This window comes from Mesoplodon bidens (assembly GCF_964165515.1).
Source record: "Mesoplodon bidens genome assembly, chromosome: X".
Lineage (NCBI taxonomy): Eukaryota > Metazoa > Chordata > Mammalia > Artiodactyla > Ziphiidae > Mesoplodon > Mesoplodon bidens.
The window spans coordinates 73662247-73688355 of NC_138163.1; the positions used below are offsets into that span (position 1 = coordinate 73662247).

Below are 26109 nucleotides of genomic sequence, written 5' to 3' on the forward strand. Positions count from 1 at the left end.
GGAATAAGAAATGACACCAGATGTTAACTTAATTCCACAGGAAGAAATAAAGAGACCCAAAATGATAACTAAGGTTAATATGCATATAAAACCCCTCTGTATTTATACAGTCCTCTTCCTTGGGGTAATAAAATTTATCCCTTTGCATATAAGGCCCCTCAATTGCAGGGTTTTTAGATTTTTTTTTTTTGTCCAGAGGAATTCCCTTTATATTTCATATAGTCGTTTTAAAAAATGAAGCAGAAAGGTTATGGAGTGTCATACAAGGGGACTGAAGAGCTCTTCTTCTAGTACAGGTGACAGAGGTGGGATGGGAGAAATGCTTAGTGGTCTGTCATCTTATGCTGAAAATGATCTTAATTTAAAATTCTGCCTAGCAGAGTAAGATGCCTGCTCCTGTTCTCCAGATACCTCTTGCATGATCACCATTAGTTTCCATAATCTGGGAGCTTGAATGAGCCATTAGGAAATGCAGGTATTTCCCACAGCAGCTAGAATAGTCACGTGATACAAGGAATTCCATTCAATCCTCGGGTTCCTACCTGTCAGGAGGAAGTTAGGAATTCTTCTCACTGCTTCCGAAAACCTCTTCCCTTATAGTCATTTCTGGAAAACCTTAGTAGAGCAAAAATAATTTTGCAATCCTGCTTAACTCCCTGAGATACCCCAAGAGTCATAGTAGATGGTGCTGTGTGAATATATATATATATATATATATATATATACACACACACACACACACATATACATATATATACATATACATATATACACATATACATATATATACACATATACATATATATATACACACACACACACACATCTGTATCTATATTGGTTTAATTTCATACATACAAGTAGATGGTTATATATTGTTCCCTAAATACTACTACTACTACTACTACTACTACTACTACTACTAATGAAGCTGTTTCTAAAGCTTCTTGTTTCTTGGTTCTGGAAACCAAGAGAGCTTTAACATTGGGTAACCATGCTACTACCTTGCTTAGTGTGCTGCTTGGGAATTGGAGGGAACAGAGCAGACCAGCACACCGATGGAGGTGGAGACTTTGGGGAGTAGGTATCTCAGAAAATGACTACACACTCCCAACCTCAGAAAGGTGAATCAAGAGCAATCTAGGAAAACAGGGGCTCAGTTGCTCATGAAATACCAGAGACCCAAACCCCACCTTTCTTCTGCTTTGCTTTCAGGCTTGTGTACTGATTTCACTGGCTTAGTCATTGCAGCTTCCTACTATCTCTTGGAGTTTAGTGTGTCTTTAGGACAGTGTGACATCTTTTAGTCCTTCTTAAAAGAGGCCTCAGGGGCTTCTCTGGTGGCACAGTGGATAAGAATCTACCTGACAATGCAGGGGACACGGGTTCGATCCCTAGTCCGGGAAGATCCCACATGCTGCAGAGCAACTAAGCCCATGCACCACAACTACTGAGCCTGCTCTCCAGAGCCCGTGAGCCACAACTACTGAAGCCCACGTACCTAGAGCCTGTGCTCTGCAACAAGAGAAGCCACTGCAATGAGAAGTCCGTGCACTGCAACAAAGAGTAGCCCCCGCTCACCGCAACTAGAGAAAGCCCATGTGCAGCAACGAAGACCCAACACAGACAAAAAATGAATAAATAAAATAGACATTTAAAAAAGTGGGTGTGGCCTCAGCATATCCTTGAAGGCAGCTCCCTAATATTCAGAATTTCACTTGCTTTTCTTGTATCTACAGGACATATAGTACTCAGCTGACAGAAAGAAAGATTTCAATTTGGCAAGACTCAATAAAACATTTTACTTTAAATATACATATATGCTAATTGTAAGGTATAGTCTAGTAGACATACACATCTCAAAAAGGTCTTCTATTTTTAAAGAATGTCTATTTTTTGACAGTGTTAACTTATTTGATACTAAAAGTAAAAATGCCCACATAAAATATTGCAAGTGTCATCATCTGCATTTGATAAAGCTCAGGAGAAAATATTGAAAAATGTTTTAGCATTTTCCAGAATTTATTACAAGATACCTTGTTTACTTTAGAGTTCTCCATAGCATATTTTTGTACACAAAACAATGGAATACTTGTTTGACTCTAGTGTGCATTGCAAAATTCAGAGTCCTAAATAGGAAATTTAGAAAGTTTATTCAAATTGTTTTCTTTCTATTATTTTCTCTTTTCTCCTTCGCCACCATCTAAAAAATATATTACCCATCTAAAATTATTATTACATTATTTAGAAACTCCACGAACACAAACACAAAAATTATGTTTCTGACAATACTGAGTTTATTTTAAAGCATTGAATCATGTTTGAATCTCAGTAAACAAAGCCATGTCTTCATTGTATGTTGATTTTGGCAAAGAGCACAGACTTGCATACATCAAATGATATGATAAAGTAATTTAAAGTAAAAGGTGTTCGTTTTTAGTAATGTGAAACTAAAGTACAATAGTAATGTGGAACTAAAGTACAATATATGTGTCTTCTGGGTGATTTAGGCAATAATGTTTCTTGTCTTCTTAGAAGTTTTCAAAATTAACATTTTTTAAATTGATCCTTTTATCTGATACTTATGCTATTCACTGGAATAGAGTCATAGAAATGATTTTCCCTGCTTAGATTAATGTACTCATACAATATATGCCTAAGCTGAAACAAAAAGTTCAAATATCTGAGAGATAGTAGCATTCGTGATCACAAGTTGTTTTAAAAGGGGAAAAATGAGTTCCAACCTATTTTAAAATATTTAATTAAAAGTCTGAGTTCTTTGCAAAAGGATGCCGTTTTTAACTTATTTGCCATCCCACTTCCATAGCATACATATGCATATTTCACTGGGGCAAACAACTTAGTAGCATGATTGCATCATAGCTGTGTAGTTAAGCAAGAAATCTGTCAACTGAATACATCCTTATTTTGGTGGGAGGTCATCTGTTCTGATCACTGAAACATGCAATGAAAGGCTACATTTAGAAGCCTAGAAAACCTGTGGTTCAGTACATAGAAGTTTTAACTACAAAAGAATGTAAATGTTATAATTACCATCAGAAATTACAATGTCTGACATATCATAAACATTATCTGCAACTACTTTTTAATCACAATAATTTCACATCAAAAAAGTACATATTTTTGTTGAGTAAAATTGAGGCAATTTGGGAACAAGAGACAGATTCTTTCTTTGTCACTCATCTTTTCAAGTTACTCAATGTAGAGCTACAGATATACTTAAGTTGCAATAATAATATCAAAAAAGGGAAGAGGTGTTTGCTTTTTAAAATCACTGATGTACATAAAATGCCTTAGCAGACAACAATACTATTCCATGACACCTACTTAAAATTTTAAGTTCATCTCCCATTCTCCTCATCATAATGTTCACATTTTAATTATGTATTCATTTTGATTGTTTGCATGTGAAAACAACAACTATCTATTATTTCAACATTAAGCCTATTTCTTTTGAAGCCAAGATAATTTTGTTATTTTATAAAAAGCAGTGGAGACTCCTTTGTCAGGATGCTTAAGGCAGAATGTTTAAGGTTCATGCTTGCTGCTTTGCCTGAGCTTCTGCTTCCTGAAACGAAAAACAAACAACACAGATTTAAATATCACAAAGCAGGCATCCGTGTGTATTTTGGTTAGACTATATTACCTTAAATTGCTAAGAATATTCAAAATCAGAAAAATAGCCCCCAGAAAAGACTGCTTAAAAATTCTTAATAGAAAAATTTAAAAAAATAGAAATTTCTGCCTAGAAACAGATGTCATAGAGAACTGTCTATAATTCCATAAAAGCAAGTGATTTACAATTATAGTTGACATTTTATTTAAAAGTAGCTAAGTTCTGTTTTGAATGATTTTTCACAAAAATTGAGTGTTCAAAAACATTGTCACCTACAGTTTACAGTCACGCGAGTTTTGTTTAAGGATTAAGCTAATTAGAAAATGTGTTATTTGCTAAAATATTGTTGCTTTTAAATTTCATGGCAGTAGGCTCGAAGAGGTAAGGTTGTCTTTCTGTTCCTGTGGGTGGTGAGTACTTCTAGCATAGGAACTCTGACCTATAGGTGTTCTCTGGCACTTAACATAGTACTCGACACAAAATACACTTCAAGGAAAATTTCTGGAAATAAGGATGGGTGGCAAGAGTGACTCTGGTGAAAAAACCTCAGACTTGAGCTGTAGAAATCATGTATGCTAGACAATGTCACTCTAAACATCTGTCACTAATTGAGTACTTGACAGTCTCAGGAGGAGTGACAGCAGCTGCATATTCCAAAATGAGCCTCTGATGCTAACCCCAGAAGAAGGGGAAAAAACAAACAAAAAAAGATGCTATATTTTTACCAAAAAAAGAAGAAAAGAGAGAGAGAGGTAGAAATGATAGAAAGAAGGAAACCAGAGGACAGTGTAATTCATTCTTAATACATCCTTAACAAAACATATGCAATACACTACTGACTCACCTTCCAAAACTCTTAGTCAAAAACGAAAAACAAACGTCCCTAAGCTCTTTTGAAATTTCTAACATGGTGTTTGGCTATCTAAATGAATATATCTTAGACCCACATTATGTATTTTGTTTCATTTTATAGAACAAGCTTCCAACAACTTCCTCACACAACACAATGAATTTTATACTAAAACCCCTCAATTGGGCTTCCCTGGTGGCACAGTGGTTAAGAATCCGCCTACTATTGCAGGGGATATGGGTCCGAGTCCTGGTCCAGGAAGACCCCACATGCCGCGGAGCAACTAAGCCCATGCGTAACAACTACTGAGCCTGCGCTCTGGAGCCCGCAAGCCACAACTACTGAGCCCGCGTGCCACAACTACTGAAGTCCACACTCCTAGAGCCCATGCTCCACAGAGAAGCCACAACAGTGAGAAGTCTGTGCACCAAAATGAAGACCCAATGCAGCAAAAAATAAATTAATATAAAAAAATAAAAATACATAAAACCCCTCAATGGCATACTATATATAGGTGGGGAAGCAGTGGTATAAAAATGTGAATACATGCTAATGTGAAGTTCTTCTTCTTATGAGCACGTAATGACTCTGAGTAACTAGTATTTTGGAGACAGCCTAGTTCCCTAAAGTCACACTTATCAATCTTTGTTGTAATTTGTCATAAATTCCTTAGCTCTCACTTATCCTTTTTAATGGAAGAAATTACTAGCACAAAAATCCAAAACAAAAGGCAATTCAAACTTCTTTGTAATTTGTCTTTAAGAATACACCATATTTAAATTATGTACTTTTTAAATTATGTTTTATTCATCAAATATGTAAATTGTGCTACAAGCTTTATTATTATCTAAAAGTAAGTAGCCAGTATTTATAGTATCATGAGTTATTTAATCAACCAGAGAGCTTTAGAAACAGGCATATGATGTGTTCTCACCCTCTACTCCCACTATATACATCATTCTATAAATGCATTGGTTTTGAGTTAGATAATCCCGGGTTCAAATTCCATATCTGCTACTCAATTATTATGTAGCCTTGGACAAATTACTTAAATTATCTAAGCATCAGTTTCCTCCTCTATAAAATGGTATTGAGGACACCTAGCTCATAAGGATGGAGTAAAGATAAAATGAGATGAATGTGAACTGTGTAGCTCAATGCTTAGTCCATTGCAGGTATCCAGACTTCTTTCCTGCCGTTTTCCTTTCCACTTTCTTCCTAGTCACTAAGACCAACACCACAGCTAAGTGTTATTAACATACAGTTTCTCTTGGAGATGCAATAAAATGGGATGGGCTTAGTGGAAATAGGAATGCTTCAAATCTCACAGAAGCAGATTTTCATGGCCCCTCCCTAGAGCTAGGTGGTTTAACCAAAGCCAATGAGAACACTTCTTTAACCAGCATGTTCTATACCCTCAACCTACTAGTGAACATGGATTTTCCAGAGGAGTGGTATTCCTCTCAACATGAACATCACTGGATTTTTATATTTTTAGTAAAAATAGATCAGTTATTTTATACCATATCAAAACTATTAACTATACTGCAATGTAAGAAATGCTAGTGCTATGAAATTATCTTCTGTATTAATAGAAGAGTAAAGAGCAAATATTTATATACCATGTTTAACTGCATCTAATATACAAAAGAATAAAAAAAATATTTGTCTTACAGAGGATACCTTGCCTTATGGAAATATTTGCCATTGGGTACTTTTAAATATCAAGCTTTCCAGTGCACTGGCTTTCAATAATTTTTTAATATAATTTTTATTTTTTAAATTATTTATTTATTTATTTGTTTTGGTACACGGGCCTCTCACTATTGTGGCCTCTCCCATTGCGTAGCACAGTCTCCGGACGCACAGGCTCAGCGGCCATGGCTCACGGGCCTAGCCGCTCCGTTGCATGTGGGATCTTCCCAGACCGGAGCATGAACCCGTGTCCCCTGCATTGGCAGGCAGACTCTCAACCACTGCGACACCAAGGAATCCCTCAATAATTTTTAAATGTAAAGAGAATGTATTCTAATTATTTGGAAAGTAAATAAATGGAGAAAAAAGAAACACATTCATATTATTAGCTATGGTTCCTTTCAGTATCTTTTTGTCCTATACATAGATTTTAAATGTAATTATCAATAGAATGTTAATTACACAGTAAAAACAATTCTGTAGCTCATTATAATGTATCTTTTCACAAACTCTCATTTTTTAATGAGAGCATGAGTTCACTCAGTGGATAAATTATTTTTGTTGACCCTATTTTTAGACATTTAACTTTTTTTCAAATTTTTTAAGATTATAAATAACATTTTGATTTACTTTTTTATCCATAAAGACTTTTCCATGTATAGAATTATTTCATTAGGCCTTACTACCCAGTAAAATTACTGGATGAAGAACTATAAACATTTTTGAGGTCCTTGATATATGTTTGCTACTTTGGTTTTCAAACAGTAGTACCAATTTATATCATCACCAGTAATATATGAGAGAATATGTTTAATGCACACTTCTCAGCACTGAGCATTATAACTTTGTTTTAGCTTTGTTAACTTCACAGATGAATATTGTATCTCATTTTATCACATTTCTTTTTATTATGAATGCACTTTTCCAATGCGGGTTAATTAGTTGTATTTCTTATTGCGTATACTTTATTTTCAGCCAGTTCTTTCTGGAAGACTTATTGTCCTGTTAAATTAAAGGGGAAAACTCTGGAAACTGAGCTGAAGGATAGAAAAATCATCCTTCTGATATCAAATTTATCACTTTTAATCTTGGGAAAAACCTATTAAATACTAACATTCAAAGTCTCCCTATTACCAATTCACCCTTCAACTCCACTGTCAATTCCAGACCTCTTTGCTTTATCCCGATCTATCAGCTCCCTCTAGTTCAATCCTTGATAACATCTGCTGTTCTTTTACTCTATTCCTACTTCTAGGGTTAGACAAGGATGAAAAAAAAAAAAAAACACTGTAAACAAGCTGACTGGCTCCACTGTGGGCTCATGAACTCTAACTTCAACAGGGACTTTCATCTTGCTCAGCCATCCTTCCACTCATGATCTTCGCCTACTCTTTAGCTTATTTACAGCAAATGGATCTTTACAATTCTCAAATTTCCCATCATTCCTAGCAGATGATCATTCTTCCTACCTCATACTAAAGATAAGACATTTTCAAATGTGAACTTCCCTAACCTCCCCACACATTAAAATTTCTATTTTTATCCTTCTCTCTTCATTCTATCCAGTCTCAGAAGAAAACTGCATGCCCTCTCTTTTCCAAGACTAACTCCTCCCTTGGATCACTCACTTTTCTGTTTCCTCCATGACTTTTGCTTCATTTCCCTATCACCCAGTTAGAAGCCTCAGAGATAGCTTCAATCCTTCCCAGTTCTTTGCATACATAAGCATCTCATAAATTGCCAAATCCTATCACAAGTGATTTTTCTGTGTCTCCTAAATCCATCTTTTCCTTTCTGTAACTGCAGTCCCACTTTAGGCCTTCTCCATTGCTTTTCTGGACTCTTAAGGAACCCTCTAATGGGTCAGCCCATCTCTAATATCTCATTTCTCCAATGTTTCACAATCCACAGATCTGCCAATTTTATTTTCTTGAGACATAGGTCAAATCACATCTTAAAATACAAAGATAATCACATCATTGTCTTCCCTCATCCCCTACCATGGCTTTTAGATGCTTAGAGAATAAAGCTGAAAGTATCTAGCACAGTATTCATAATCTGGCCCCATCCTACCTAGCCAATCTTACCTCCTAATGCATCTCACTTATTTAATATGTCCTATAGTAGATTCATGTTGCATTACACTCTGCTCCCTGAACATACCATTGGGTTCAGGTACATCCCAATGCAGTGGTTCCTATTGCAGCCACTGTGAAAGACACCTAGTGTTACTTCAGTGTTTTAGAATCCCTAACAGCTCAAATGCCAATTCCTCTGTGAAACCTTCCCCAAACTCCTTACTAGTAATTTATGATTATTTCCTTTGGATGCTTACTGTACTTTATTCATACCAACCATACAGAATTTACCATACTATATCATAATTATTTGTAGACATATTTATTGTATAATTATTCATATACATGTCCCTCACTAGGTTATAAACACTTTGAAGGTAGAGATTATGTTTATTCTCCGTATTTGCCCTACCATCAATGTCAAGTCAATGTTTGACACTCAGTAAATATTTATTGAATGAATGGATCCTACTTTTCACTGAAGGAAAGAGAGTCATCAGTCACAGAAAACAGACTATCCTTCCTTTTATACTTCCTCTAATATGCACTGAAATCAATGACTTAACTTGGGTTTTACTAACTTGTTTAAAGAAAAATGCCTTACCTAAGATTTCCTACAACTTAAATTATACAAAGCCTAAAATAAGCCATTTTATCCATGGGAAAAGAAAGTTTGGCAAGAAAACAGAATTTCATAGTGACTCAGACAACAATGCCTCTAAACAGTCTCTAGTGAAAATACAGACAATAACACAGACCCTCAAAACTGGAGAAGGAGCTGGAGTTTGAATAATCTGTTTAACAAAAATTAGCTTCTGAGAGCAAAATGTAAAATGATAGAGCAGGGGACATACACTTTGATTAAATCAGCCTTTGTGGAGAAGAAATATGGTAAAAGGCAAACATATATTTAAAGTCCATAGCTCTGAGACATTTTTTAAACAGGCAACTTAATTTTTTAATATTTTTCTTTGTATGATCTTCCCTGGGAACACCACCACTTGAAAAATTAATTTGTTGTTGGCAGGAGAAAAGCACCAAATTCAGCCAGCAATTTAGTGACGAGTTTTGATACTCAAATGCTCTTAGTTAATTTGAATAGGTGACTCTAGCATTTGCTGTCACACAAGGACAATAGATACTGACAAGAAGATTACTATGAACTAAATGCTTTCTTTCCACATAATACCATACATGACAACTGGAATAATGGCGTCTTTAAACTTGTTAACCACTTATTTGCGAATGGGTCAATGAGAAATTTGCTACCTTGGGCAGCTTGAAGGGAAGTCACTTGGCCTACCTTCTATCCACATACTTTTTGTATTTAATTATGCACATCTGTCTGCCCTACTAGGGATTAAGTGCATGCGGAGCAGGGACATTTCCTTTTAGCTATGTTGCACTGCCTCTGGCTTAATCTGAGTACTTAATAAAGTGGAAATCTTACTGATTAAAAAAACCCAGCAGCAATAAAATGGCCTATAAAGAAGGGGAAAAATGAATCATACCTTTGAACCAGGTGGGGCTGTCAAGCCTAAAAAGGCATACACTGCATTATTTTCTCTGGCTTCAAAGAAGGCATCATAGTCCTTGATAAAAGAAGGCAACAAGAATTAGCAATATGCAACCAACAAAGGAAAGAAAAGGGGACATTAATTCAAAATTATCTGACTGGTCAATATCTTTGAAGTCAAACAGGCTAGCTAACTTCAATAATGCTAGAATTCTGGAAAGAGTAGTAAAGAGGCAAGGCTTATTGGATCCCAATTAATGTGGGTTAGAAGATATGCTGATCTGTGAGACAGAAATAGCAAAAGGACTTATTTCGTACTGCATAGAACTTAAATCTGCCCCAGGGCAAGCAGCTTTCTCCATAGCCCAAAGCAGCCAACTATTTGCCAGTAAGAGGTTGCTTACTTTTGGGAGGAGGCTATTGTTCCAGTTTGCCATTATTTCTCTTGCATTATTTATTAAGGTAGAGATGCCCTCAGAACCTACAGCAGACCAGATTTTAGCTATTCCATGGCCATAAGAATAGTAAATCTGTGCTGTGTTCAGAGGAAGGGTATGAGACTTTCATGAAATATGACTGGAAGAGCAAACAATCCGGGGATCCAATAAAAGCTTCACATGACTAAATTCAGTTGGGCTTCCCATTGTCATCCTCTAAACCACCATGCATGCTCCAAAAGTAACAACCGAACTGCCTACATTTGACTATGACATATAATCAATAGCAAATATACTTAGAAAACACAGCCATTGTCTATACCTGGCCTTAGTTTGTTTGACTTAAAACACACAGAGAGGGACTTCCCTGGCGGTCCAGTGGTTAAGACTCTGCCCTTCCAATGCAGGGGGCACAGTTTCTATCCCTGGTCGGGGATCCCAAACGCCTCATGGCATGGCCAAAAAATAAAAAAAATAAAATAAAAATTTTAAAAAAATGTGTTTCAAAATTTCTCTAGAAAAACCCCAAAACACAGAGATAAGCTTGGCATTTTGGCTGAGTTATTAGAGGTAAAATGCACTCATAATTTGCTGGCTTCTCTAGAGATTGCCTCACCAACAGATCACCAATTACAAGGTTCTTTTCTAGCATATATAGTTCCTGGTACTTGGAGGATCTGGAGGTATAAAGTTTACCACCTCTCAAGCCATTGATGACCCTAAATCTGACCCCTAACTCAAGAAACATCAGAATTTCTCTCATTTAGGGACTATTTTAACCCAGTCAGTATTGTTTAGAGCCACAGAGATCTTCTCAAGGATTGTCTCAAAGCATCTTTTTGTGTACCCTAGATGTTGACAAAGGAATAAATCATAAACAACAGGCATTTATGACCAGCCTCCTATACTCTTTGAACTCACTATTCAAAAGTGAAACTAACTGGATCTTGATACAAAATCCATACTGAGACACATGACCTATAAGTTACTCAAAGTAAATAAGCAATATACATCATATCTATACTCAACCACTTGGAAGTAACCTCAAAATGCTAGTTAAAAGAACCTAACAGTTATACAAGAGACATTTCTTATTATCATCAAATCAATAAAAACAGTCTGTGTCAACCTTTAAACTCATGTGAAAGAAAGCAGATCTTCAAATACATTAAAATCTGATCATAAAATACTCTGTAGGGTAATCTAGTTATCTCTGTTTCAGGTGTTTGGGGATCACAGTACATTATTTGTTGGCCCTGAACTTAGCACACACAAACAGATTTGTAGCTCTGAGAGAAAAGAACATCAGCTTCTCAATTAAGCAGGATTAATTAATTTATTGTGCAAATATGTATTGAGCACATACTGCATGCCAATCACTGTTCCTGGTGCTAAGAATACAAGAGTAAACAAAATATAGTCTGCTTCTTCTATAGGAATTCTCTTGAGGAAAAATATAGTGTATTTACATCTTTAGGATTCCAGTAACATTAATCCAGAATGTATTCTACCATATATTTGTATCATATTAATTATTTCATGAAAATATGCTTTAGTTATTCATATACACAGCATAAGCTCTTTCAGAACAAAGATTACCCTTAAAATTTTTGTATCATCTATAACAGAGCTTCATTTATGTTGGCAGTGTAATTGTTTCAGTCACATCCTAATATGGAAATAGAACCTAAGCTATAGCTCAATGATTGTATAAAGGAGGTAATTTTCCCCCAGGGACGTCTTGCAAAATCTGGAAACATTTTTGTTTTTTCACAACTGGGCGGGTGCTACTAGCACTCATGGATAGAAGCCAGGGATGCTGCTAAACATTCTACAATGCACAAGGGAGCCCCCATAAACCCAACATATCAGTAGTGCCAAGGTTGAGAAACCTTGAGATAGTTTAAACAAGGGAATTTAATATGAAGAACCACTTACAAAAGATTAAAGAGCTGAAAGGCAGACAGGAGACGGTGAGGCAGCCCAGAGACTAGAAATAGCAGGAAGCTGCTACCACAGCTACTGCTGAAGGGAAAAGTGGAGAAGGCAGTATTACAGAGCTGGTACCACAAAGGAGATGTAGCCACTGTCATGGACACCTCCAGAAAAAGGAGGATACCTTGGCTTTTCCTCTCCTCCTGCCCTCCACTCATCCAACCAGTGCCTCCTATTATCGGCCAAACCTAATAGGCAGCCAGTTGGCAATGGACACTGGGAAATATAATTTGCTGAGGTCAGCCTCCCACAATACAGAATGAAACAAGGAAAGAACGAAGATGGGATCTTTGTGTAAACAGGAAAATTAACAACACAGTGGTTTAACAGAAAGAGTAAGAACTTCAGAATAAGAGAGATCTAGGTTAAAATTCTAGCTGCATCACTTAATAATTGTATGATTTAGGAAGTTAGTTAACCTCTTCTAGGCCTCAATATCTTCATCTATGAAACAGGAATAACAATATCTACACCTCATGAGATTAGTATGAGAACTGACTAATATAATACACATAAAGTATGTAGCACAATAGCTGACATATAATATGCTTTCTATGAATGGTTGCTATACACTTTTGTCCCTAACGTCTGTATAGGGACAAATCTTAATTATTGTTATGAAACTCCTAACTCAGTGCCTGGCATACAACAGGCACTCAATAGAAAATGGATTCCTTTTCCATTAACAAATATTTGTTTGATTTGTGTCTCACCTCCTGCACCTTCCTTTTCATCTTCCCATTTCTCAGTGATACTTGCCTTTTTTTCCATAACATACTCCATTCCCTTATAGTGTGGTTTCCGAGGGAGAAATAAACCAGGTAAATTTGGCTTCTCAAACATCACACTTATGACCCAAAATGTGTTTCGTTTTAAAAGTCAGACAAATTGAAATTCCTGCTTCAAAAAGGAGAGGATAAAACAATATATGCTGGCTTAGATTGGACTGGATGAACTCTGAGGCCTCTTTCAGCCCCTGAGAGTTGACAATTTGCAGAAATTTCAAATATAGAGGCACTGAGGTTTCACCTTCTAAATGAATAGCCTAATTGTCTTTTCCTTATCTACATAGTATGTCTTTACACATTGGCCCTGTTTGCAGCAGCAGAAGAAATCTTCTGGCCCCTCCTCAGAAGTGACAAATTCAATTCACAGAGAAAATACTTTATGCTAATGGACTTCTCAATTTTGCCATACCCTCCTCTAGGTGTTCTCCTTCTCACTCCCATATAAACACATGAGTTAGAAGATTTGGATTGCTGGCTCTAAAAACATTTGTTCCTCAATTATGCTAATTCTGAGGACACAGCAAAGCAAACAGTTCTTTACTGGAGATTCCTATAGCCCTTACATATGCTTTCTGTACCATGTCATCACATGGATGTGGCCTCATAACCACTCTCTCTGTTTCAGGTGTGTTTGATTCTACCCACACAACACTCCCAATCAGCTCTTTAAGAAAAGAGGCTTTGTTTTATACAGACTTGTACTTGCCATGGTACCTAGAATGGCCACAGGCTACAAATGTTACTTAAATACACAGTGAATGAACACTGAAAGGAACTATTTCATGGTTTAAATGAAGGCTAACCAAGATGACAAACTTGAAAGCACCAGTCACAAAGTAAAAACTCTACTCTTGTTTCCCTCATCCATACATTAGTTCAATTAGCTAACTAAAAATTTTAAGAAAATTCATTAATAATATCCAAATAAAAGTTTTACTACCTTGAAGCAGAAACTAAGATATTCCTCTTTTTAAACTAATTTTAATCTAAATAAGTAAAACAGCTCACCTCTTCATGGACATACCAGAAATAACATAAATGCTCTCGTCTGTACTTATACATTCACAGATAATTTTTTGGTGAGTGACTCATACATTTGCCTTCTAGTAGAAGGCAAAATACCCCAGCTGCCTAGGATGTATGTAGAGGATGAACAGGAGAAATGACTGTGTGTAGATTTAGGGTGGGAGTAAAAGAAAGAGGATGGGTTTGAGGCAATCCACTTAAAAAAAGAAAACAATAATTTTAATTGGTTCCTTACCCCACGGTACTGGCTTTCATTGAAAATCTGAGGTGGCAGGGGGTACCCTGTGGCTGGTCGACTGTTTTCAGGTACATTTTCTCTCATCCATTTCCGATTCTCTTCATTGGCTGCAATATCTTTTTCTTCAAATCCTATTTTGTTAGCTTCTAAGAAACCAAGCACATCTTGCTGTTTCTTCTTAATCTAGGGCCCAAAGGACAAAAAGTTATATTGTTGAACAAAAAGCTTTTATTATTTTTGTTTATCATATTCAACAGAAAAGTGTTAATGAACTAGCAGAAATGAATTCAGACAGGGATCAAGATTTGTGGTTTAACCGAAGATATATAGTTTTCCCTCTATTATTTTGTCGTTAATGTTGTCTCACAAGTGGATTGAAGAGCTTTCAGTTCACAGATCCTTTTATCAACCCAACTTTTTCTTTTTTTCACTGAAATGCTCACATCTAATCATGAAGAAGAAAAGCTAGCTGATGCATATCAATAACCTTAAGTGCAATTAACTCAAAAGTTTGAGTAGTGGGAAGGTGTGTTTTCCGATTATCTACAAGCCTCTCTTAATTTTAGCCTTTATTGAAAGTCATTCCAAATGACCTGAGTCTACTTCCTGTCTTAATAAGCACCATACAGTTAACAGAAATGAATATTTCCTTGAGAATGTTACAAGACTCTATGTGTCAATTTTCATCATTTGGAACAGAAGCTGAACAAGAAAACAAGAGTCTTTCTCATGAAAGTGCTGAGCTACAACAACACATTTAATCAAGATGGGATTTTGTCTTGTTTTATAATCAACCTGTCACATTTTCTCAGCTAACACTTTATTGAAGATCAACAGAGGTTCCAAGTGTGATGCACTAAAATCTAAAATGATTGTCCAAAACTGTATTTAATAGCTATTCAACAATATTTCTTTGGTGCCTCTTAAGTGTGTAAGAAATTTATCAGGTTATTTAAAATGTCTAAAGAAAAATAGCAGATTCCCTCCTAAAATTAAAATCTAGAGGGAGGTATTAGACATAGATATATTAAAAATTTCAATTATAACATGGTATTTAAATATGAAGCTAAGGTGGTCAGGTGAGAGGAGTCAAGTGAATGACAAAGCCAAGAGTGCAAGGGACTTAAAAGAGAGAGCAAGTGCTTATTGCTATGAGTGATGCCACTTAGACTAAGCTTAATAATGACAGCATACATGCTGCATACTACATCCATCTATATTGCATGCAGTCTGTGGTTTTAGTGAAAGCATGATGTACTTAGTAAAGCTTAATATAATTGTCTAGCTGTGAAAAATGAGCTCACAAATATTACAGCATATTGAACTAGAACAATAAAGGTACAGTATTACAAAATAAACTTGGAAACTTTCTAAATGGATGCTTATAATTTCTATGACTAAATTCTCACACATAATTGAAATCTCTAAATGAATAAACACTTATGTGGGTGTGTATTTTGTCTTTTAAACAGGTTATAATTTGTGACCCAGTCAACTTCTGCAAAGAGAAATTCAGATATATAAATTCTTTCCAATTGGTTCTGTTTGTTTCAAATGCTGCCACAAGAGGGCTACGCTAATTTGTAGTTAAATAATAAGACTGTCTTTGCCTAGCCAGTGCCTATCGATTTAAGAGTGGGGTGAAGGAAGCATGAACAAATAGAATTTAAAGCTGCCTTTTCAGTCTTTTACTAATCTGCTTACAAAATACACCCAAAAGGAAAATCAAGTCTGAATCCCCAGTTAGTCTGTTTGGCACTAGACTATGCAGTGTTGCCACTGTGTAGTCATTTGGTAAACAAAGAGATGTGTGTGCATTTTAAATGAATACTGTCATGAGTCCTTAAGCCACTGGCTTCCTACTGCTTAATCTAGTGGTATAACCACAGCAAGAGACACTTGTTTTCAGCTTGAATTGTTTTTAAATATTTTTTAAAAAAGTGCTTTGGTCACAATCAGCCATGTAAAACTTGTAATTCACCAACAAGTCTACAACAAATCTAGGGTAAGACTATTAAGAATTTTCTTGTTGATCTCCCATCTCTACCCCTAGCTCCCTGGAGTTCTCCTGACAGATGTTCCGAGATGTGGCAGCATAAGAGCATAATGTAAGGTTTGCTAGTTTACTGCTGTCTGCCTCCCCAAATACTGTTATTATTTTCTTTTTCAGTTGCAATTCTACCACATTATGTCTAGAGAGATGTTAAGGCTCAAGTAAGTTCAATAGAGACTTGTGTGAAATGAGGAGAATGTAGACATTTAAAGGTAGTTTCTCAAAAACAGCTATGTCTTAAGGTGGTCACAGTAAAGAAAGTACAGTCATGCCTAACTTTCTGGGTTAAAAAGACTTTTCTTTATCAGTTCTGAAAAATCTCACCTATCCAGCCCTTTCTTTTTAAATTTTATCTTTATTGGAGTATAATTGCTTTACGATGTTGTGTTAGTTTCTGCTGTACAACACAGTGAATCAGCTATATTTATACATATATCACAATATCCCCTCTCTCTTGAGCCTCCCTCTCACCCTCTCTATCCCACCCCTTTAGGTCGTCACAGAGCATAAAGCTGATCTCCGTGTGCTGTGCAGCAGCTTCCCACTAGCCATCCATTTTACATTTGGTAGTGTATATATGCCCATGCCACTCTCTCACTTCGTACTAGCTTCCCCTTGCCCTCTGTGTCCTCAAGTCTGTTCTCTACATCTGCGTCTTTATTCCTGCCCTGCCACTAGGTTCATCAGTACCGTTTTTTTAGATTCCATATATATGCGTTAGTGTATGGTATTTGTTTTTCTCTTTCTGACTTACTTCACTCTGTATGACAGACTCTAGGTCCATCCACCTCATTACCAATAACTCAATTTTGTTCCTTTCTATGGCTGAGTAATATTCCATTGTATATATGTGCCACATCTTCTTTATCCATTCATCTGTCGATGGACATTTACATTGCTTCCATTTCCTGGCTATTATAAATAGTGCAATGAACATCAGAGTGCATGTATCCTTCTGAAGTATGGTTTCCTCTGGATACATGCATAGGAGTGGGATTGCTGGGTTGTATGGTAGTTCTACTTTTAGTTTTTTGAGGAACCTCCATACTGTTCTCCATAGCAGCTGTATCAATTTATATTCCCACCAACAGTGCAAGAGGGTTCCCTTTTCTCCACACCCTCTCCAGCATTTACTGTTTGTAGATTTTTTGATGATGGCCATTCTGACTGGTGTGAGGTGATACCTCACTATGGTTTTGATTTGCATTTCTCTAATAATTAGTGATGTTGAGCATCTTTTCATGTGTTTGTTGGCCATCTGTTTCTATTTTTTGGAGAAATGTCTATTTAGGTCTCTTGCCCATTTTTGGATTGGGTTGTTTGTTTGTTTTTTTTTGATATTGAAGTGCATGAGCTGCTTGCATATTTTGGAGATTAATCATTTGTCAGTTGCTTCATTTACAAATATTTTCTCCCATTCTAAGGGTTGTCTTTTCCTCATTTATGGTTTCCTTTGCTGTGCAAAATGCTTTTAAGTTTCATTAGGTCCCATTTGTTTATTTTTGTTTTTATTTCCATTTCTCTAGGAGATGGGTCAAAAAGGATCTTGCTGTGATTTATGTTATAGCGTGTTCTGCCTATGTTTTCTGCTAAGAGTTTTATAGTGTCTGGCCCTTCATTTAGGTCTTTAATCCATTTTGAGTTTATTTTTGTGTACAGTGTTAGGGAGTGATCTAATTTCATTCTTTTACATGTAGCTGTCCAGTTTTCACAGCACCACTTACTAAAGAGGATCCAGCCCTTTCTTATCTGGAGCTTTTTCCAGAGTCAGAAGGAACTGCAGTCTCTCTCCAATTCCTTCAGACATGGCTGTATGTGTAGACCCAGGAGGCTGTGAAATAAGGAGCACTGGGAGTACCATCTACCCTAAAATTCAATTATTCTGATGCTTGAAACTCTACCATGACCGGTTTACTAGTTTGGTCTTCATAGAAAGGGCAGGCAGTGTGCATATTTGGAGTGGAGGGAGGGATTGCCTGGAGAGAAGTAGTCAAGGAAACAGTGAAGTTTCTTTGTCTGCCTTTGAATTTTGCTAGAGTTGTCCCTATATAACTCTAATAGAGGGGTACACAAAAAAGCTGCTGGAATGGCCTCCCAAGATAATCCCAAGAGGAAATTTCCAAGCCTTATTACATGTTAGTACTGGGTTAAGATTTGTACCAGATAAAGACCTTTAAGGAGAAAGGGAGACTAAGACTTGTTGAGTGCTTGCTGAGTACCAAACTCTTTGTGAGCCTATATACATATATCCCCTGAAATCCTCACAACAATTCTGAAAGGTTAGTATGATTATCCCCATTTTAAAACAAAGGAAATTGAGGCTTAGATAGGTTAAGATACCTGCCCAAGAAGAATGATCTATTAATTGCCTGTACTAAATTACAAATATAAAGCTATCTGACTGCAAAACCCTGTTCTTTTTCACTACATGCAGTACATATTAGAATTCCCAATCTTGCTGGGGAAATAAGATGGAAATATATGAAAGAGTTCTTCTAAACTATGTGATATAAAATAGAAAGACAACGAAAGCTGAGATATCTTATGTTCTCTTCCAAATAGCCTCATTTACTGAATTTGATTTCCTAGTTATTATGGTCTCTTTCCCCTTGACCAGTCTAAACTGACCCCACTGAATTCCTAAGCTCACCAACTTGTGGGCTTGCTTGCACATGGGGAGCATACACACAGAAGAACTGAATGGAATGTCATGAGGCCTCTGCTTTCTTGTTGACTACACTGAGAACGGTGTAGTCCATGCCTCCCCTTTGTCAAATCTCGGTCACTTAATAGTTCTGAGTGGGCAAAGCTGGTATAGAGGCATATTTCTGTACTTTAAATTTACAGATAAACAGATGAGAAAGTGTAAGGGCATCAGACTCCTCCCATTCTTTACTTTTTTAAAAATAAGCAATGTACACATCACTTAAAAAAAAAAAAAAAACCTCCAACAACCTTTTCAAAGAGCAAAATGATTTGAACACAATGCACTACTCACTTGAAAGTAAAAACAGGGACTTCCCTGGTGGAGCAGTGGTTAAGAATCTGCTTGCCAATGCAGAAGACATGGGTTTGAGCCCTGGTCCGGGAAGATCCCACATGCCATGGAGCAACTAAGCCCGTGCACCACAACTACAGAGCCTACGCTCTAGAGCCTGCGAGCCACCACTACTGAGCCTGTGTGAAACAACTACTGAAGCCTGTGCGCCTAGAGCCCATGCTCCACAACAAGAGAAGCCACCATAATGAGAAGCCCGTGCACCACAATGAAGAGTAGCCCCCACTCGCCGCAACTAGAAAAAGCCCGTGCACAGCAATGAAGACCCAATGCAGCCAAAATAAATAAATAAATATTTTTTTAAAGTAAAAACAAGCTTTTACTGAGTCAGTAACAGTGGGACTAAAGTTCCTTCTGACTCTGGGAAACAGTATGGACAGAGAAAAGTGCCAGGTAAGAAAGGTATTCAGGAATCATTCCCAAATAATTATTCCCAAATTCTCATTATCTTATAAAGATGAGATTATTCAGAACTGAAATTTCATTTAGTCAAGAAAAGCCCTTTTAATTCGGAAAATGAGCATGACTGTACTTTCACCTCTTGCAGGTGAATTTCATCCCCATATAGTCTTATCAAATGTACATGCTGAGTGAAGTGTTGGCAGATTAATAAATAATAGACAAATTTGGCAAAAGGCTGAAAGCCACAGAATCAAAACATATACTGTAATCCTACTGCTGCTACACTGGTTCCCCTGTGGCCAATTTCAACCTCACCCCCTACTGCTTAACTTTCAAGGTTCTGCATAATGTTCTATCTTCTCTAAAAATATGCACTCCCCGGGCACCCCACAACATATCAAGCTGCCTTTATTTTTCCCTGAGTTTGCTGTGCCCAAGACCTTAGTGCTTTTCTCTTTGTTACCTTCTACTGCAAGTCTCCCCTCTCTCCACTGATGCAATTCTAACTGATTCATCCAGGAGCACTCCCTCTGTGAAACCCTTGGTGGCCACTGCAGCCTTCTCTCTCTGACCTCCTACAGTCAGGATCACCCAGTTTGGAGCTTAATCAAATAGTACCAATGATCGCTAATCTTTTCACATGTCAAAGTCTCATCTCTTCAATTAGTTGGTAAAACACCTGCAGGTAGGGGCCATGCCTTTTGCTTAAGCTTTCCTACATAGTGCTCACCTCATAGGCTGGACACAAAGTAGTTAATACTGATTGATCTAACAACTTCGTTTTAAATCCAGGACCTCCAAAATGCTTGTTTTTAGTATTTTTTTTTATTTTAATAAACTTCAATTTTGGAATAATTTTAGATTTACAGAAAATTTGCAGATATAATATAGAGAGTTCCCATATAACTCTCAGTCTGTTTCCCCTATTGTAACACCTTAACTCACAGTGGCACATTTGTCACAGCTAAGAAACCAACACTGATACATTGGTATAGTACTATTAGCTAAACTCCAGACTATTTGGATTTCACCAGTTTTTCCACTGATGTCTATTTGTTTGTTTCAAGATCCCTTCCAGGATACCACACTACATTTAGTCATGTCTCTTTAGTCTCCTCTGGCCTGTGACAGTTTCTCAGACTTTTCTTGTTCCCCATGATCTTGACAGTTCAGAGGAGTATTGGTCAGGTATTTTGTAAAATGCCCCTCAATTCAGGTTTGTCTGATGTTTTTTGGATGATTATATTTCCACACTCTATGTTTTGGAAGCAATTCAATAAATAAACTATACATCAATAAATCTGGAAAAAAAAATAACTCCAGCTATATAAAGCAAGAAAAGCTCTCTTTTTAAAGCTCTTACAGCATACTGTGAATCTGAAAATACTTTCTAAGAAAGTTTCAAAAGAGTCAAGGAAGTTTGAGAAAAGTAGGTAGCTATAATCTGAAACCTATAAGAGCCTATTCTAAAGTAATATACATTAGTCTTTGTGGCTGACTGGGCTGGATTTCTCACAGATTAAATGTTATCTGGAAATATGTCTTCAAAAAAATTCCCAGGATTAAACATTTCGTGCATCATATATTAGATTGATGGGATCTCCAAAAGGGATTGGAGAAAATGCCATTTAATGGTGGGTTTTAGTTATGTTTTAGCCACTGTTTTCAATATCAGATATTTCCTGCTCCCTTGAAGTACTAATGACTGGAATGTACAATATGACAATATAAATTACAATTACCTAGGATTTGAGTGCAGGGAAATATTGTTGGTTATTACTATTTGCACATAGACTCTCATTCATCCCTAACTAGCGAAGTAAGTCTTTATTCTCCAAATTACCACTTGGCAATCCAAGAACAAAGCTGATTATAAAATACAGCCTTCAGAAATCTCCAGACCCAAACAGAGCACCTCATTGCTAGCACATTCCATGGTAAGGAGATAGCAGCTGCTCTAAGCAAAGCTTAGAAGAATTAAAGCTCAAAAGTTTCACAAGATTTAGAGTTTTTGGACTCACAGAAGCTATGGGCTCATCCAGCATACGTTGGGCTATCAGAAGGTATTCAGGAATTATTCCCAAATTCACAGGAATTTTGAGTTCAGACAAGACTGGGAGACAGATATTGTCTTATTATTCATACCAGTTATAGAAGGCCAATTAAGTGACAGATGCTAAAGCAGGTGTTTTGATACATTATTTAACTTAATATTCATAATAACTCTGTAAGGTAAATATTATTACCCTCATTTTACAGATTAGAATATTGAGGCTGAAAAAGGTTAAGTAAATTTACCCAAAGTCACAAAGTTATTCAGTGGCAGAGCTGGCATTGAAACCTAAATGTCTCTAATTCCAATGATTAAGTTTGTTCCAATACATTGCCTGTCTAGCTTCAAGATATTCTGCATGGGATTTTTTTTCTTAAGAGATTTTTATATAAGGTCGACAAGCTCTTACAAAGAGTAATACCACTTTTTTTTTTTTTTTTTTTTTTTTTTGCAGTACGCGGGCCTCTCACCGTTGTGGCCTCTCCCGCTGCGGAGCACAGGCTCCGGACACGCAGGCCCAGTGGCCATGGCTCACGGGCCCAGCCACTCCACGGCATGTGGGATCCTCCCAGACCGGGGCATGAACCCATGTCCCCTGCATCGGCAGGCAGACTCTCAACCACTGTGCCACCAGGGAAGCCCGAGTAATACCACTTTTTGATGCGTTCTTACTATATAATTTAATTCTAAATTCTACTTACCAGACCATGATTTTGTTCCCATTATCATCCAAATGAGTATGCATACAATCTAATCAATCTTCAAATTATTATTAGCAAAAAGTGACTAGAATACCCAATTCTAACTCTAGGATCCTCTGCTGCTAGGAAAGGATTAGTGTCAGACTCCTGCCTAAGTGATGTTAGACACTACCATTCAGTCAGGAATGCAGTTCATGGACTGACCAAGATGACGGAGTAGGAAGACTCTGAGTTCACCTCCTCCCTCAGGCACACCAAAATTACAACGATTTACAGAGCAACCGTCAATGAGAACAACCTGAAGACTAGCAGAAAAGGTCTTCAACAACTAAAGATATAAAGGAGAAACCACAGAGACAGGTAGGAGGGATAGAGATGAGGTACAGTCAAAAGACCCATACTCCCGGGTAGGTGACCCACAAACGGGAGGATAAATACAATTGCAAAGGTTCCTCCCAAGGAGTGAGGGATCCAAGATACATAGCAGGCTCCCCAGCCCCAGGGTCCTGCACCAGGAAGATGACCCTCCAGAACATTTGGCTTTGAAGGCCAGTGGGGCTTACTTTCGGAAGAACCAGAATGCTGTAGGAAACAGACACTCCACTCTTTAAAGGGGTACACAGAAGCTCACACACTCCGAGACACAGGGCAGAAGCAGTTATTTGAAAGAAGCCTGGGTCAAACCAACTTTCTGATCTTGGAGAGCCTCCTCGAGAGGCAGGAGGCAACTAGGAACCACCTTGGGACACAGACTCTGGCAGTAGCCATTTCTATGAGCTCATTCTACTTCAAGGACAATGGTGCTGGTAAATTCTTATTTTTTTGTGTCTCCATCTCTTATTTTTTTTTTTAGATTTTGTATACAAATTTTAAAGATTATTTTCTATTTACAGTTACTACAAAATATTGGCTATATTCACCCATATTGTACTTCCCACTCACCCACCACTGTATTGCCCTTGCCCCCACCCCACTGCTAACCACTAGTTTGTTTTCTATATCTGTGAGTCTGCTACTTTTTTGTTGTTGTTATAGTCACTTTTATTTTTTAGATTCCACATGTAAGTGATATCATACAGTATATGTTTTTCTCTTTCTGACTCATTTCACTTAGCATAACACCCTCCAAGTCCATCCATGATGCTGCAAATGGTAAAATTTTGTTCTTTTTTATGGCTGAATAGGATTCCATTGTGTGTGTGTGTGTGTGTGTGTGTGTGTATATATATATATATATATATATATATATATATATATCCCACATATTTTTATCCATTCATCTGTTGATAAACAATTTGGTTGCTTCCATATCTTGGCTATTGTAAATAATGCTGTTATGAACATCAGGGTGTGGTATCATTTTGAATTAGTGTTTTGGGATTTTCTGGATATATACCCAGGAGTGGAAATGCTGGGTCATATAGTAGTTCTGTTTTTAGTTTATTGAGAGACATCCATACTGTTTTCCATAGTGGCTGCACCAATTTACATTTTCACCAACCATGTACATGAGTTCCTTTGTACACAGAAAAAAATAGAGTTTAAAACACAGAATTGGAAGATATAACTATTGTAAATATATATCCACCCAATATAGGAGCTCCTAAATACATAAAGCAAATATTAACAGACATAAAGGGAGAAACTGACAGTAACACAATCATAGTAGGAGACTTCAACAGCCAACTTACATCAATGGACAGATCATTCAGACTGAAAATCCATAAGGAAACACGGGCCTTAAAGGATACAATAGACTAAATGGGCTTAATATACATATATAGAACATTCCATCCAAAAGCAACAGAATACACATTCTTTTAAAGTGCACATGGAACATTCTCCAGGATAGATCACATGCTAGGCCACAGAACAACTCAGTAAATTTAAAAAGACTGAAATCATATCAAGCATTTTTCTGACCATAGTGCTATGAGACAAGAAATAAAATATAAGATAAAAAGCTGCATTATTATTATTATTATTATTATTTATTTATTTTTTTGTGGTATGCAGGCCTCTCACTGTTGTGGCCTCTCCCGTTGTGGAGCACAGGCTCTGGATGCACAGGCTCAGTGGCCATGGTTCATGGGCCCAGCCACTCCATGGCATGTGGGATCTTCCCGGACCGGGGCACGAACCCATGTTCCCTGCATCAGCAGGTGGACTCTCAACCACTGCGCCACTAGGGAAGCCCCCTATTTTCTTTGCTTTTTTTTTTTGATTAATTTTTATTGTAGTAGAGTTGCTTTACAAATTTGTGTTAGTTTCTACTGTACAACAAAATGAATCAGCTATACATATACATATATCCCCTCTTTTTTGGATTTACTTGCCATTTAGGTTACCACAGTGCATAAGTAGAGTTCCCTGTGCTACACTGTATGCCCTCATTAGTTACCTATTTTATACATGGTATCAATAGTGTATATATGTCAATCCCAATCTCCCAATTTCTCCTGCCCCTCTTTCCCCAATTGGGAGATCGGGATTGACATAAATACACTACCCTGTGTAAAATAGATAGCTATAGGAACCTGTTGTATAGCACAGGGAGCTCAGCTTGCTGCTCTGTGGTGACCTAGATAGATGGGATATGGGGGAGGGAGGTCCAAGGGGGAGGGGATATATGTATACATATAGTTGACTTGCTTCATTGTACAGCAGAAACTAACACAATATGGTAAAGAGACTATACCCCAATTAAAAAAAAAAGCTGCAAAAAATAAAAGACAAACACATGGAGGCTACACATTATGTTACTAAACAATGAATCACTGAAGAAATCAAAGAGGAAATAAAAAAATACCTGGAGACAAATAAAAATGAAAACACAATGGTCCTAAAACTATGGGATTCAGTGAAAGTTGTTTTAACAGAGAAGTTTATAGTAATACAAGCTTATCTCAGAAAACAAGAAAAAATTCAAATAACAGTCTAAACTTACATCTAAAGGAACTAGAAAGAGAAGAACAAAGTTAGTAGAAGAAAATAAATAATAAAGAGCAGAGCAGAAATAAATGAAATACTGAAAAAAAATAACAATAGAAAAAGAAACAATGAAACTAAGAGCTGGTTCTTTGAAAACATAAACAAAATGATAAACCTTTAGCCGGACTCATCAAGAAGAAAAAGAGAGAGGGCCCAAATCAATAAATCAGAAATTAAAGGGTAAAAGTTACAACCAACACAACAGAAATACAAAGGATCATAAGAGATTGCTATGAACTATTATACATTAATAAAATGGACAACCTAGAAGAAATGGACAACAGCCTAGAAATGTACAATCTCCCAAGACTCAATCAGGAAGAAATAGAAAATATGAACAGAAAGATTACTGGTAATGAAATTGAATCAATAATTTAAAATACTCTCAACAAACAAAACTCCAGGACCATATGGCTTAACAGGTGAATTCTAACAAACATATGTAGAAGAGATAAAACCTATCCTTCTCAAATTATTCCAAAAAACTGCAGAGGAAGGAACTTCCAAACTCATTCTATGAGGCCAGCATCACCCTGATACCAAAAACAGACAAATATATCACACAAAAGAAGAAAATTACAGGGCAATATC

General features: G+C 36.8%; 1 protein-coding gene across 1 annotated transcript in view; it reads right to left on the reverse strand.

Moving 5' to 3' along the window:
• Positions 1-2274: 2274 nt before the first annotated feature.
• SH3BGRL (SH3 domain binding glutamate rich protein like) overlaps positions 2275-26109 on the reverse strand; it is an 83691-nt gene continuing 59856 nt past the window's right edge. Inside the window, exons 2-4 of the mRNA XM_081223205.1 lie at positions 14258-14443; positions 9772-9852; positions 2275-3589 (exon numbers count right to left, since the gene is read on the reverse strand). Of these exons, the coding sequence (XP_081079331.1) occupies positions 3557-3589; positions 9772-9852; positions 14258-14443 (300 nt within the window). The 3' untranslated portion in view covers positions 2275-3556. The remainder of the gene's footprint in view (positions 3590-9771; positions 9853-14257; positions 14444-26109) is intronic.